The sequence below is a fragment of the Psammomys obesus genome, unplaced genomic scaffold (genome assembly GCF_907164565.1).
Source record: "Psammomys obesus unplaced genomic scaffold, mPsaObe1.curated_primary_1811, whole genome shotgun sequence".
Lineage (NCBI taxonomy): Eukaryota > Metazoa > Chordata > Mammalia > Rodentia > Muridae > Psammomys > Psammomys obesus.
Window position 1 is genome coordinate 1,600,531 of NW_026589447.1, and position 16,258 is coordinate 1,616,788.

Sequence of the window (16,258 nt, forward strand, 5' to 3'; positions counted from 1 at the left end):
ATCAGCTGGGTAGACATTCTATCTGCTTCAAACCAAGTAAGATAGGAAACTCCGGTAACATTCACACCACCACATGGCCTTCTCTTAGACAGAATGCTATGGACTGCTTCTTCCTTTCTGTTTCTAAGGAGAAGATGAGGCATCTAAGACTGGGGACTCAACCAAATCCTGGCAAGGGAACTGGACATCTAAATTCCAGGCCAGGCTTCATCTGGCCTGGAATTTACATGACAAGATCTCACTGCATTTGTTATCTGTTTTGGTTCTACCAGCTGCCAGTATGTGCTGGGGGTGGGGTGGGGCTCAGGCAGGCTTTAGGTCTGTGTAGGGCATCTTCTCCTTTTCTTCCCAGGCTGATACTTCCACTAGATTGGGGTTGAGAAGATAACAAAGTACCTTTCCTCAACACAAGTGGAACTCAGCTCTTCCCTTCTTTTTTAAGCTTGCAGAAAAGGCATGAACAAAACTTTTACTGCTATCTTCCTGTCTCTGTCTTAACAGGATACCTCAGTGATTGTTACTGGATCTTTTTAAATCAAGTTTTAATTCACTATCTTTTGAGAATTTCCTACATATGTACTATATTCATATCACTTCTACTCCTTCATTTCCCCCCATAACTCATCCCATGTCACCCCCTACTCTCACTCAAATTCATGACTTTTTCTTCTTTAATTATTATTGTCACATGCACACATACACACATATAAATCTGCTAAGTCCATTTAATGTTGTTTACATGTTTATGTGTATAAGGCTGATGATTTGGGATTGGATAACCTATCATGAAGAACTATAGGCAATAATGGCTGCCAAGAGAAGAATAAAAATCTATTACTGGATCTTAAGGACATGAAACAGGTATCTTGAACAAAGAGGATAGTGAGTCCTCACTCTGAATCTGAGTTAGTCCAGAGGGTTCCCTAAGTTTCCAATAGGCTCTACTGACCCACCCCTCTACCCTCACTTCTCAACAGTCTATTCATAGCCAGCAGGGCATGGCCTCCTACATCTGGGAGAGAATATTAACATCTTCTATACATCTGTGCACTGTGGAAAGAACAGAGGCAGGTTTGTATCCTAGCTCCCTGCCCTCTGTAATTTAGGGAGGTCATCTCTTGTGGAACCTCAACCATTACATTTGTAAAATAAGAATAACAATGGTGCGTTCCTGCTAGGTTTATTGTAAGATTGAGTTCATGGACATATATGACCCCTCCCAACACACCCACACCTCTTAGGTACTCAAAAGCTTGTATTTTTATTTATTTTTATGCCTTCCTTTTCTTATCCCTTTCTTCTTTGGTGCCAGCTGGACTGGCCAGAAACTTGTGGCTCAGATTCCAGATCCCTTTTCCAGAATCCATTTGAGCAAGAGATTTGGCTATAGCAACCCTTCTCCTTCTGTAGTAACTCCTCCACCTCCCCAAGCCTAGCCCACTTGGTGCCCCTATTCTTTCCTTTAAAATCCTACCTGATTCAGCGTCTCATAAATTCAGGCTTCTCTGAACTCTCTCTTATGCCCATGGACAAAAGCCTGATTTGTCATTCCTTGTATAGATTCTGATCTGTACACCTGTAACCACAGGAATTCAGATGTAACCATTTGCCAGAGTTCTACCTGACCATCACTGGAGGACTGTGTTTGTGGGTCCCCAGATTGTGCATAGTCTCCAGAAAGAGAGGTGGCTCCTAGTATTTAGCATATACCTGAGGCTGGAATGCTACATGACTGAGAGGAACGAAGGGTCAGGTAGCATTCTGAGTTACTTGCTTAGACGAACTGCCATGAGAGTGAAGTTTTTCTAAGACAACCCCCCAACTCCGAGGCTTAGGTGTTGGCCTACATCGCCAATCACACAGGGAAGAGTGGGTATACTCTTTCCCTGGGGTACGAATGTCTGCAGAAGTCACCAGCACATGTTCACATAGCTTGAGAGGACCCTTCAGCCTGTTGATGTATCCAGAATTCCTTGTCTCTCTTTTGATTTTGGTCCCACCCACTTCTTATCTTTCCTCACTCCCACTTTTACCATGTTCAGCAGACACTTCCAGCCAGAATAATATTGGGTGGGAGGTTGCTGGGCTCCTTTCCTCTTTCTTTACTCCCCCAACCCCATCTTCAGGAGATACCAGTACATCCTTCGTGGAGGTTCCTGTTGCTATGGTGACAAGTAGTAGTAGTCAGGCCACCAGCTTGTGGAAATGATGGAAGTAGCCATGAAGACTGGGGGATGTGTGTGCCTGGTGTCTATGTATATGAGTGTATGTGCATGCACTCATGCATGTCTGCCCTGAGTAGGCTGGAATAGGGAGAGAAAAGGTGGAAGAAAGATCAGAGAAAGAGAGAAGGACAGAGGGGGAAAGAGGCAAAAGAAGAGAAGATCAGAAGAGGAAAGAAAATAGGGGCAGAAAGAGATAGGGATGAGGGAGGTAATGTGTGAGTAGAGTGTGAGGGATGTGAGGTGTAAGGGGGTATGGATGTACCATGGGCAGGAAGTATGGTGCCAAAAAGGTGAGGCAGACAAGGCAGAGAAGCGTATGAGATCTGTTTTAAAGGTCAGGAGGTTGGAGGTAGATGGGGAGTGTCACAGGAATATTCAACTGCTGGAGAGGAACAAAGTGAGACAAGAAGTAATCATTCCAGGAAGATTAGAAGTAAGTTTTGGGAGGAGCAGAGGTATGTAGACACATGGATGAGGGTTAGAGAGGTGAGGTGTGGAATGTGGTTTGGGAAGGGTCTAAGGTGATAAAACACTGTCCAGGTGGCACTCACTGAAATATGGAGGGAAATGTTGGGCATGAGCTACAATGGAGGAAGAACATGGGAGTTGGAGTGGAGGGAGTTGGGTCAGGATGTAGGTCAAGGATCTGGAGGAGTATATTTCAACAAGTAACCGCTTTGTCACTCCCAGCTTTAATTCGTTATGTCCTTGTCCTAGCTGTAAGTATTACCTCTTCTCTGTGATTATTCTTCTACTCTGGGTCACTGGCATTTCCTAGAACACTATGTGTACAGACCTTAGTGATTTGATGAACTGCTGTGGATCTGGAAGGCCCAACCTCAGGGCCAGCTTTGCTGTGATTCCCAGGAGGCTCCATATTGATGGTTTTCCTCATCCCCCAAACATGGACCAGAGCACCCTCTCTAGCTTTCAGAGTTGTGGGCCAGAGAAAACATCTGGGCGACAACTATTCAACTTGGGACTCCTGTCCTTTGCCCAGTACTTCAAGCCCTTACCTCTTACTACTTGTCATCTCTAGTGTGAGCCTGAGAGTCCTGTTTGGCAGGAAAACTGTGAGCTGTGGCAGGTGGGAGGAGAGAAGGCAGTGAGGCAGAAACAGTTGCCAGCCAGAATGGAGGAATAGCAGAGCCCCAGTAGGTATGGGTAGAAGGTGGGCAGCCCCCCACCCTCTCCCTGTGTGGGGGTGTTGAGGACAAACACTCTCCAGTCCAATGCTGCTCACAAGGAGCAGGCTCTGCTCTAATGCCTAACTTCTGGACTGAAGCAGACCTCTGAGGTTAGCTGATCCAATTCCTTCTTCCACACACATACGGTTCTAGAGTCATTTCTATGGCATTTTCACCCAGCAGTTCACCTGTATTAGGACAGATATTTCCTGGGGACAGGAACTCTGAAGCAATCGTTCCATCTTTGCAAAAACAAACCTGAATGGAGAACCTCTGATGTGCTAAGCCTAGATCCTGCTTGGACTTCTCATTAATAATGGATTCATAGACTTTTCTGATGAATGAGCCCCATTTGAGAGAAGAAAAAAGTGAGGTTAAGAGACTTGAAGTTCATAGCTTCAAGGTCACACTGGAATGAAGTGAAAAATCTAGGTTGGAATGCAGGACTTTCTATGAAGTCCCTTGGGGCCAATCAAGATATGTATCCTTTATACAAGGACAACCCTTCTGAGGTGTGAAATCTGAGGACATATTTTCTGAGTCTCCTCTTCTCCAAGTCAAACTCTTTTAACACCCTCCAGGAAATTCAGGTTCTAGTCTTCTCAGCTTCTTCAGTTGATCCAATATGAAACCTGCAGGATGCCAGTGGGTGTCATACAGACCAGTTCCTCAAACTAGCTGATTAGTGCAGCTAATGGCCACTTAAAGAACTGACAATGTCCCTATTCTCGGGTCTCTCTGCCTTCTTAGAGGAATAGCTGTGAGAAAAGAAGCCAGAATTTTGCTTGCATGCTCCCCATCTCTTCATCCTCAGTGTTCCGAATTGAGTGGAGGAAAGAGGCAGAGGTGGGAGAGATCAGCAGCAGGCAGGAGCATGATAAGATTAGGAGGATAAAATCTAGGAGGGGATTTATTTGTATGGTAACCCTGGGCAAGGCGAAAGGAAAGATAGAATGTGTGTGAAGGGGGTGGGGAGGTCATTCACAGGGAATCAAGGGAAGGATAGGGTATGGCCTTCAGACCAGGGAGACCAGTATGGGGATGGGCATTGGCCTGGGTTAGCTACATCTCTCTGCTATGCGAGAGGAAGTCAGTCGCACATTAAGAAAATGTTGCAGCTGGTACTAAATTGGGAGGTGTCACAGGCAGCAGTGAGGACAGGTATGATTCCTGGAGCCCTGTGTGGCCCAAAACAGGGGCAGACATCTCAGAGACAGAAAACAACCTTTCTAGGGCCACAACAGAAGGATCAAGGACTCACAACAGAGGCACAAGGACTCTGGGGATAGGGGATCACCTGGCTCTAGAACCAGGCTCCAGACTTGGTTTACAGACTTAGAAGAATCCTCATATTGGCCTAAGACTTCAGGATCGAATTTAAGGGAATTCTGGTGGTGGGGGGGGGGGACATTATCTCCACAGGATCCCACTTGGGGTAGGGGCTGGAAAGGAGGGCTATGAGCTCAGGGGAAAGACTAGGATGGTAAAAAGAAGACCTGTGAGAAGGTGGGTAAGTGATTGAGGAGACAGGGTTTCAAGGAGGGAATCGGGGCTGACTTTTTCTTTGATGTCATCAGAAAAATGAATTAAAGACTCAGGCCAAACTGAAATTTGGGCCCCAGTTGAAGCAGAAAGCTCTGAAAGAGGTAAAAAACCCAGAAGAACTAAAGAGCCACCACAGCCCTTTTGCCAGCATAAGACAGTAAGAGCAGGAGAATGCTGGTAAGAAACAAACAAAGAGACAGGGGACAGGGCCTGGGGAACTTGAAGCCATGGCAAAAAGCAAAGGCTTAGCATGAGGACAGTGAGCTCGAGTATTGGAATTCTTGCTCATTGCCCAGGGCAAACTGTCTGACCCCTCTGCATCTCAGTTCCCTAATCTGTAAAATGGAGGCAATCTAGGCAGTTGTGCTCTCATAACATACATGAATGATTGAAACCTCTAAATATTAGATCTATGTCAGGTATTGAATTCTTAATCCAAAATGCTTCTAGCCATGCATTCCCACTTAAATCTCAGGCAACACTCAGGTCATAGGCAGGGCAAGGATATTTTTCCTGTCTTACAAATGAGGAAATGAAAGCTTAGAGGAAGTAAAGTAACATGCCCAAGAGCAAACTGCTAACAAGCCCTGACAGAGGTGATAAGACCTCCAGAATCAAAGAGGTCTGCTTTTCCAGACATCAAACTGCTTTGTATCGCTATCAATGTGAGGGATTTTAATGTAGTGTGGGATCAGAAGGAGCTTGGAGTCAACTATAACAGGGAGAAAACCTCATAGAAAAGTTGTGTCATGGTTTTCATTCATTCTGGAGACTGAAAAAAAGAATAGTTGTGGCCATGAGCTTAGATAGGAGACTGCAAAATATAGATATCTTTTATTCTGCCTGCCAGGGGATCATATCCCTCTGCTCTCACGGAGGACCTGTGTCTGTGTCAGGCAATTAGAGCATGTGTCTTTAGCTCTGTATGGCAAAATGTCTTCATGTTATTGAATGTCTGACTGTATGTCTCTGACACTATAGGGAGATGTGTGACATAGTGCCTGCTTCTACAGCACTGTTTATGAAAGTGAAAACCTTTCTGTTTCTCTGTATGACTTTGTCCAGAGTGTTTCTTGTGATGCATGGCTGTATATGTTTGTCTATCTTGTCTGTACACCTTTAAGAAGCGGAATATCTCATTTGGTAGTGTGAGTGAGGCAGTGAGTCAGCTGAGGCTGAGTGAGGCGGGAGGAGACTACGAGGTTAGGAGAATAGGAAAAAGGAGGAGAAATTTAAGTCAGGATTAAGGAACTACTCCTTTTCTCCTCAGTCCTCCACACCAAATCCCTAAGGGATGCACAGATAACAGCAGAACCTTGCAGAAGTCCACAGGAGCAGTTTGCTGTAAAAGAGACCCTTGCTACCCCTCCTCAAAGCCTTAAAATGAGATGTTCTATACTACGAGGCAACAGCCTCACTCTCCAGCTGAATGCCCCCAGCTCCAGAATGTGTGAGACCTACCTGGTGGCATTGTCAATTGACCTTTTGACCTTGCTGTTCTTTTGTCTCCAAAGCAGGCCACCTGGCCAGGCAGGAAATACAGGGAAGTAGCTTCAGGCCCCAAGTATGTATAGTCCCACCTACCTACTATAAAGAACAACACTACTGAGGGTTCAAGAAATTTCTCAACACTCACTTCTTCCATAGGAAGGTCCCTTCTACAGTTGTCTGTTCTCTGACTTCCCCTAGATGCCCATCACTAGCAGCCAGAAAGCCAGGTTTTCCTGTCACCACTCTGGAGCAATGGGAGTTTTATAATGCACCAACCTTTCACAGCCCTTCCACGAGCTGATAAGCCCTGTTCTCTGAGCTTGCTTTCCTCAGAAGACAGAAGCCTACAGGTTCTCTTCTTAAGAGAAGGCAGGCATACCTGGGCTCCCCTGACTAGGAGATGGCCAGCTACCTCAGGTCATATAAGGTCAACAGTATGGTTGGTGTACCCTGTCACCAGGCTTTGCCTAGCTTCTCATCCATTGGCAGGAACCAAAGGATGAGGATTAGGTAGTCAAACATTCTTCCTCCTGCTTTTGAACACCCCTCATCCCCGCTTTTCACAGCCAGTCCCAGACTGATTCTAGTACAGGAGAGGGGTTCAGGGCCAAACAGGATTGGAGACTGGCGAGCACAGACTTGTCTCCTACAGCTTTGCCAGTCCAGAGCCCCACTTCCCCCTCATTCAGGAAGCAGTGCACCAGGAAGCTCCAGCCTTAAAACGTTCAAACCTTAAACTCATAGAAGTTGACCTGAATCACTGCGGCTCCTTCTCTAAGGAGGGGTTCAGGGTGACACAGTGCTACACTGGGAATGGTGGGAGTGGTGCTGTAGATTTAGAGAGAGATTTTTTTTCCTGGTCCCACTTGGCCAGAGACACTGCCTCTGGCCAAGCAGCTAATGTGGTGTGGATTACCAATCCCTACCTTGCAGCCTTTCGTGCAGGACCGGATAGAGTATTCTTCTGCCTGTAAGTATTTATGCAGCACGAGTTCGAACTCGTCATATTTTTCCTGAGCATGTCGGTCCAGTCGCTGGTACGCCTCTATGCAGTTGCTACATGCCTCCCAGGTCCCCGAGCCCGGGCTGGCAACTACAGCCAGCAGATCCCCCAGCAGTGTGTCCAGACTGCAGTCCAGGCTGTCGGGGCGGTCCATGCCAAGCAGCAAGTCCCAGATAGTGTAGGTGTCGCAAAAGGAAAGAGTGAAGTTCCGAAAGTGGCCTTTGAGCAAGTTTTTTTTGGCAGAGGGGAACTCGGCCGGGGTACGGGAAGGGGAGTCAGGGGGTCGCAGAGGGGGAGCTGGGGTGGTCGGTTCGAAAAGTCTCTGTAAAGATTCCAATTTGGTGCAAGCTGCGTCCAGCCCAGTGGGTTCTGGGATGCTGTCGCAGACCGGCCCAGGGCCGGCGGCGGGGGCAGCTTTGGTCAGGTTGCTGTATCGAGGGCTGCAGGTGCCCGAGGACGCTCTGGGTTCTCCAGGCGACGGCGGCGGCCGCGGCACCGCGCGAGGAGGCACAGGCTGCCGCTCGCGGCCGGCTCCCCAGGGCGGCCGCATGGCGCTGCTCAGCTCACTGCCCCGGGGTCGGGCCCCAGCACACAGCCACAGATGGTCAGCGAGTAGCACGGTGAAGAAGAGCAGGGACGCCAGGGACAGTCGCCATCGCTGCGCCCGCTCAGAATCGGCGCAAGGTTTGTCGCTTGGCTTGGGAGCCCAGCAGCAGCAGCAGCAAAGAGTCAGAGCGGCGGTGTCTTTCCCGGGACACATCCAAGCGCCCCTGAACATATTTCAGGGGGGTCCAGGCTGGAGGGAGTTAGGCAGGCGCGAGGCCGGACGGCCGTCTCGGGAGGGCGGGCTGCGAACCGCACCGCGCTCCTCAGCGCCGTCCAGGCTCTACCTTGGGGGGCGCATGGCTAGGCAGGCCAGACGGCCCGGGTCCCCCGCTCAGGCCGGAGTCGCGGGACGCTCTCTTGGGTTGTCCCCGCGCCCCTCACGCGCTCCCTAGCTGGCAGCTGGGGAGCCGCCGCCCGGCCCGCTAGGCACAACCCGGCGTCCCGGCGGGGGGCGGTGCGGGGCACTGGGGCGGTGGCGGCTGAGGCGGCGGCGCCGCACTCCTCATAGTGTCAGGCCCCTCAGTTGCCCCAGGCTCCGCGACACTTCACTCCTCGCCCCCGACCCCCAGCTCGCACTCTGTTCAGGCCGTCTCGGCTCAGCGCCGCTCTGCGCCCCTCAGCGCCGCCGTGCGGGCCCCGCCGCGCTCCGCTCTGCTCCGCTCCCCTCGCCCGCTCTGCTCCTCTCCCGCCCGTCTGCCCGCTCCTTGCAGCTCCCTGCCTCGCTCGCGCCCTCCTAGGCCAGCCGACCGGCCGGTCCGCTGCTGGCCCTTCGTGCTTCACTCGTGCTGTGACCGTCTGCCGGAGCCGGTCCCGGGCAGGCTCTGCTCTGGCTCCGCACCGGCGGCTCCCAGAGTTCCGGCTCGGGCTGGCCACCTGGTTCCCCGCAGCGCCACAGACGCCGGACGCGGACGCCTGGCTTTACTTAGTGCGCCTCTCGCTTCCGCCTCTGGTTCGCACCGCTGTGGCGGCCGCCCAAAGGCATGGCCCCGTGGCTCCCGCTGGCCATGCCCCCTCAGTCTGTCGCCATCTTCCGCTGTGCGGAGAACACCTTGAGAGCCCGTTTGCGAGTGTGTTTGGGGGGGAGTAGGGCGGGGAAAGAGGCACCGGGAGGAGGAGGGAGCGGGACTGGGGACCCGACTGCGCCTGCGCCTCAGGACTCCCCCCTCCCCAACCCCAGCCCCCGCTGGCGGCAGCCTGTGCTGTTTGGGGATGTTTCCAGTCCACCCCCAACTCCATTGACTTCAGCGCCTCGGTTCACCCGACCGGCCCCCGCGTGCACTCGCCAAACGCTGAGTCCCAGGCCTGGAGCTCCCCCTCCCCCACTAAGCCGGCGCCCGCCTCCCTCCCCAGGCCCGCCCTTCGCCCCCCCCCCCCCCCGCCCCGAGGGCTAGGAGACTTCTGAGGTTGATTCTAAGAAGCAGGAGGCATCTCCTCAGGTTCTTGCTACCTCCCTGGGTAGCCTTGTCCTCGTCCTCATGTCTAGGGGACACTGAAGCCAGTTGCGGATCGGACCGGTCCGGAGTCCCTAACTCCGCAGACGCCCTCACTGTCCTGCCTGAGGCCAAGGCTGCCCCTGGTGCTGAAGGACAGCTCCCAGTTTAGCAGCAGCAGGAGACTGAGCTAGGAGTATGTCCTGAAGGTGGCAAGGCGGTGCACTAAGACCGGTAGTATTGGTGGGGTGTCGTTTTTTGCCCTTAGGAAGATTTCCAGCAGCCTCCCCCCAAGCCCCGTCCTAGCTTCCTGGCTCCCCCTACAGGCTGCCGAGAATACCTGAGTGCTAGAGTTAGGGAAGCTGCGCCAGGTGGAACCATGTGCTCGGGGCTCATCGATTCACATGGCTCTAGGAGCTCAACTCCAACGCACAAATGTCCTGCCGCGCTACTAACGTTGTTTGGACGCCACAAAAATCTCAGATTGCTCCTATGATATACTTCTTTTCTGCATTTCCTCTTTCCTCTGTAACTCTCTCCTTGTCGTTTTTTAACAGACTACTGCAGCAGAGATTTGTTACTAATCATAACAATAAAGAAAAGAGCCTTTATTGAGCACACATACAACTTGCTGGATACTGCACTTAGCGCTTTGACTAGCTTTATTCTTCTAATCTTAACAATCTTGTATATGTTAGCATTGTCTCGATTTGCATGAAAGGAAGCTGAACTTTTGTGTCCTTAAACCACCTCAGATAACCAGTGCATTCTGACAGAAACCCTGGGAGTCTGGCTTTAGGTCTCTACAGCTTCAGGAAGGCTTTAGAAGGATGAAGGAGTAGAAGACACAGACCTGCCTTAAAGTAAATGACAGTCCTCAGAATGAGGGAATCAGACATATATTGGCTAGTAGAATTCATGGATAGAACTGGGTTCAACGAACACTTCTAAAAATGACCATGCTTTGTGGCCTGAAAGAATCCTTCCTCTTTCTTGGCAACATGAGAAGATACCAACGGCTAAATAAGACAGCTGAGAACTGTTAGCACTACTCAGAGCTAAACCGCAAAGGATGCTTGGGGATGGGGGGGACTGGAGCTGGTTTTCAAAGAAGTAACAGAATTGGGTGGGAGAGTGAAGACATTCCACATAGGTGAAATGAGAGAGAAAAATTTCAGGAATAGAAAGCAGCCATATATATTTGTGAGTTTAGACTTTAAAGGCCATGTTAAGCAAGATATGGCAAAAGAAAAAAAATTGTCAGACATTCAGGAGGCCTATTTATTCCTTCTACTTAAGCACTCCCTGGATCTACATGGGGTGCTGCAATTGTCCAGATATAGCCTTGCTATGAAAGTGCTTACAGTTGAATTAAGGGAGCAGACATGTTAAAGAAGGAATTGTAACCCAATTTAAAAAGAGTGATATCAATGAGATGTCTCCCTTCCATAAAAAGATGGAGTCCAATCTGAAAGCTTTCTTCAGAGACAGTTTTGTCCATAGCCAGGTAAGTTAGAAAACATCTGCTGAGAATGCATGACATTCCATGTAGCAATCAGTAATAGAGAAACCAGTATAATGTGTGTCTTGGGATAGGAAGATGCTCGTTGAAGTGGTAAGGGCTGAACAGAAAGTAGAGAAAGTGATGTGTGAAGGGTATCGCAGAAGAAAGGAAGTCATGGGTAAGGGTGTAGAAGCAAAGACAGGAAAGACATGTTTAGAAACCTACAAAATAGTTTGCTGTGGCTAGGTGTGAAGTGGGAACAGTGCAAAAACAAAGGCTGAGCATTTGACAGAAACCTAATCATGAGGATTTTATTCCAACAAAGGATACCTCTTCAACAAAAGAGGTTTCATGGGTTTTGAGAGACAATAAAATGACCAGGTTTGTATTTTCAAAGGACTGATTTGCTGAAGCATGGAGGCTACATTGGAGGGGGCAAGACTGGAGGCAGGAAGATGACTTAGGAGACCGTTTAGGAGCCCAAGTGAGAGGCATTGAGGACTGGACAAATGGAGCATGAGCCGAGCTGGAATAAGGAATGCAAATGGAGAAAAATGGAAGAAGTATAATTGAAAGGACCTAGGAATTGCCTAAGTTTAAGGAATGGAGACAATTCTGTGAAGAAGGAGGGTGAAACTAAAGAGTTCCATTAGTGACACTAGCAGGGATCTTTAAGCCACTGTCATTCTTTGGAGGATTCAGTATTATGTTTAACGAAGAAGGCTAGTGGCTTACAAATGCCTAGTTTTATGCTGATTGGCAGGCCCACAGTGACTGACACTCTTTCTTGTCAATTGAAAGAGCAGCCTCGCTGGCCTAGGTGATCATCTCTGAACACCTTCTGGAGCTTTCTGTGAGAAGACACTATGGCAAGACTCCCTCTTTTTCTCTGTGCACACAAGGTGAAAACTGTCTCACAAAGGTCCATTTATCACAGGAGCACAATATCACAATGACTTACCCACTTAGCACCTGAAACACACAAAGGATCAGAAGAGGATCTATTCTCTCACTTTAGATAGCCCTGGCAAATGGATGGAGAGTCGAAAAAGCATTGGCTCCTGCTGGAACAAAGAAGCCAAGGTTAGAAGAGGGACTGGAGTGGCACACTGCACCCTGCAACTGGTAAGCTCCAGTCAGGCTTCTTCCTAGCCCTTGCTCTCCATTTGCACCCCAAGCAGAGACCAGAGGCTAAAGGCTGGTCATGTCAAAGGGAACACACATTAGCCAGGAAGAGCACCCAGAACCTTGACAAGGGAGAAGACAGATTGGGATAAAGGAAAGAGGGAAAGGTGTCCGTGGAAAAATACTGACGATAGGAAGAAGACAAAGTGGGAAGTGTTTAAAGAGACGAGTGTGGTTGCACAGGAGGCCTTCTCTTAAAGCCAGGTCTTTAAAAAGTCATGAGCAAAAGCAGGAAAGAAAAGCACACAATGAAGACTGAATCTAAGAATAGTGTCAGGATGGCTAAAGCACAACTTCAGTTAAAGCTTGTCAGGCTCTACCTGTATCACACTGGGAGGACCTTCTACTTCCATAGTCTGAGGAATTTTTTTTTCTGTTTATAGCCCACACCTACACTTAGATGAGTAGGCTTAAAGTAAACCCATCTTGACCCAACTCCCAACCTGTAATACAGCATCAAGTTTGTCTTTTTGATGCTGTGCTGAGTTTGCTCTCAAGTTCCCTGATCCTCTGCCTCATTACCCACTTCTTCTGACACTTAGCCTTCAGTTTCATATCCTATACCCATGTCCTAGCTTCATACCTATATCCTATCAAGACCCAGGCCTGGCAATGATCTTTTAGCCTACTATTTAGGGAAAAAGTGCTGACCCTGAACCTGAATCTTAATTCCATCCCAGAAGGCTCCAGGCAGGCCCAATTGCTTATGTGTATTTCTTTTTTTTTTTTTTTTATGGAGTCCACACCTTTGTAAAAAATCTATTTTATTTTTATTAATGTATGCACGGGTGTACTGGCTAGTTTCATGTCAACTGCTTATGTGTATTTCTAAGTAGCCCCTTCTTTTGATTTTTAGAATAATGCTTGTGTTTCATTTGTATCCTTAGTTTTTCTGCTATTACTTTGTTCCAGTTAGAATTTTTTTCAGCCACAAAAAATAAAGAAATTTAAAGTTGTAGCTTAAATAGATAAAGATTTATTTGCTTCATTTAACAAGATTTTCTTGATCTAGGGCTGCTAAGGCAGTTCAATGGCATCCTTAATACTCTGGCTTTTGTCAGGTGTAGAGGTGCATTCTTATAGCTTCAGTAACTTGAGCAGATGAACCCAGATGATGATGACGCAGTTTAAGCTACCCTGGTTATCAACACCACCCCAACATAAAGATTATGGCTTTTCATCTCTACTATTCTTTTTTTCCATTTCTTTATATTTTATCTATCTATCTGTCTGTCTATCTATCTATCTATCTATCTATCTATCTATCTATCTATCTATCTCAATTTATTCACTTTGTATCTCTGCTGCAGCCCTCTCCCTCATCTCCTCCCACTCACACCCACTCTCCCTCTTCTTTCCCTATGACTTTTCACTAGTCCACTGATAGAAGGACCTCCTCCCCTTCTATCTGAACTTAGCCTATCAGGTCTCATCAAGGGTGGCTGTATCATCTTTCTCTTAGCAGCTTTATTTGTAATAGCCAGAATCTGGAAACAACCTAGATATCCCTCAACTGAAGAATGGATACAGAAAGTGTGGTACATTTACACAATGGAATACTACTCAGCAATTAAAAACAAGGAAATCATAAAATTGGCAGGCAAATGGTGCGATCTAGAAAAGATTATCCTGAGTGAGTTATCCTAGAAGCAGAAAGACACACATGGTATATACTCACTTATGAGTGGATATTAGCTATATAATACAGGATAAACATACTAAAGTCTATAGTCAAGAAAGAGCTAAACAACAAGGAGGACCCTAGCGAAGATGTTTAATCCTCATTCAGAAGGGCAAACAGGATAAGGCATCAGAAGTAGGAGAAGACAAGGAACAGGACAGGAGTCTTCCACAGAGGACCTCTGAAAGACTCTACCTTATTGAATGGTGGGGCATCTTTTGGGTATATGACTAGGAGTGGTATAGCTGGATCTTGAGGTAGTACTATTCTTAATTTTCTATCATCTCTACTATTCTTTTTTTTATGCACTCAGTGTTTTGCCTGCATGTCTGTGTGAGGGTGCCAGATCCTCTGGAACTAGAGTTATGGACAGTTTTAAGCTGCCCTGTGGGTGCTGGGAATTGAACTCCGGTCCTCTGGAAGAGCGGCCAGCGCTCTTAACTGCTAAGCCATCTCTCCAGCTCTCTACTATTCTTAATATGGGCTTTTATTCATTTGCATTGTGCTTTATCTCTGAGCTTCTTGTCTGTATTCTAGACAAGAGGATCCAGGAAAACACCTAATGAGAAGACTAAAGGCAAAGGTCAGTTTATAGAGCTTTTTTTTCATTCATAATGATATTCTGTATCCAGTGATAGACACCTATACCTCTTTAACTACAACTATGTTATATGAACATTCTGAGCTACACAAAGGAAGCTGGGAAATCCAGTATTTTTTGCTTAGCACATTGCCATTCTAACAATGGTGGAATTCTGTAAATAAGGAAGAAGAGGAAAATCATTATTGAGTAGGAAGCTTGTAGCATCTATCATGACTCCCAACTATCAACAGCTTACCTGGACTGTCTTTTTCTTATAACAAAACTCTTCTGATACTTGACTTTGATTGCTGCACAGGAATTTCTCCTAGCAATTATAGCTGGTTTGTTCCTCTAGTACAGAATAGAAGACAACTGCCTGGTTTAACAACAGCATATGTGAAAAAGACCTTGATTTGATTGTAAAGTCAATGTGAGCCAACAGAGTGATGATGCTGCCAAAAAAACCTAATTAGATTTTTAGGCTGCATTAATAGCAGTATAGAATCAGAACAAGAGAAGTGATGTTTTTTTCTCTTTCCCACACTTGTTACATCCTACCTGAAGCACTGGGATCTAGTCTAGACAGCCCATTTAAACTGCCATACAATGATAAAGTGCAAGATATCTAAAAGTGAGTTACCAGGCTGGAATAACAGCAGCAACACCATATGGAAAACAGTTGAAAGCTCTGGGCTTCTTCAGTCTGGAGGTAAACAGCTCCAGAGAAGAGCACACAGAACAGAAGGTTGAGCTCATTTAGATTGGGGTCAAAAGCCATGGGGGTGATAGCAAGCAGAATAGTATCAACTGATTAATAGGAGGGCAGGAGAGAGAATAACCAACAATCAAAATGAACACTTACATAGAACCATAGAACATAATGTGCAGCCGATAATGTTTTATGTATTTGTACATATTGTCACTTAGCTTTTTTTCCTTTCCAAATAGAAACATTTATTAGTGTATAATCATACATAATAATACATTTCATTATAACATTTTCATACACAAAAGACATACTCTGATAATATTCATCCACATTACCCTTTAATATGCCCCTTCTAACCTCCTTCTGGTCCTCTTCCTTTCCCTCAAAGAATTAATTTTCTCCTTTCATATCTTCCTAAAATATAGATACTGTGTATAAGATAAAATGTAGTATTTTTTCACCGAGATCCTCCTGCCTCTCTCCCGAGTGCTGGGAGTGAAGGCATGCTCCAGCCCCTCCCGGGCTCAGTTCCCATGTTTAATACGAAGAAGGTGGCAGCATTTCTAGGTCACTGATGGAGTGGCCTTATCCTAATAGGCACTTTAGGAAACAAAGGAGCTGAGATGGCTTCCCCTCGAATCACTAGTACTCTAGAGCCTTCAGTGTGCCTATGCTGAAAGTACCGCGGCTGCCATCAACTCTGGCAGACTGGGCCACATTTCTAGCCACTAGGCTCAGGTCCAGAGCCCACCTCCTCAAAGCTTCTGGGAATAACTTCACTCTGCCCTACATGTTTTAAAAGTTTTAGTCAACTCCCAACATGTAAGCCCCATATCCACCCTTACACTGATTCACAAACTGCTCTGCTTTTATCTTCAGTCAATCTAGGCTCATTATATATATATATATAATATAATATATATATATATATATATATATTTTTTTTCTCTATTTTCCAAAACTGCCAGTCTGTCAGCTCTCCTCAACTGGCATTCTCAAAACCTTTGTCCTAACTGAAACCTAACTCTAAATAAAGGACCCTGATTCCTCTGCAGCCTTCTATGAGATCTGCTAGTTGCCTTTTCCATTATTGTGTGGTCAGCTGTTTG

General features: G+C 47.1%; 1 protein-coding gene across 1 annotated transcript in view; it reads right to left on the reverse strand.

The window, feature by feature from the left end:
* Nalf2 (NALCN channel auxiliary factor 2) overlaps nt 1–9,178 on the reverse strand; it is a 30,995-nt gene extending 21,817 nt beyond the window's left edge. Inside the window, exon 1 of the mRNA XM_055605068.1 lies at nt 7,375–9,178. Coding sequence (XP_055461043.1) covers nt 7,375–8,229 — 855 coding nt within the window. The 5' untranslated portion in view covers nt 8,230–9,178. The remainder of the gene's footprint in view (nt 1–7,374) is intronic.
* Between the last annotated feature and the right edge of the window lie 7,080 nt (nt 9,179–16,258).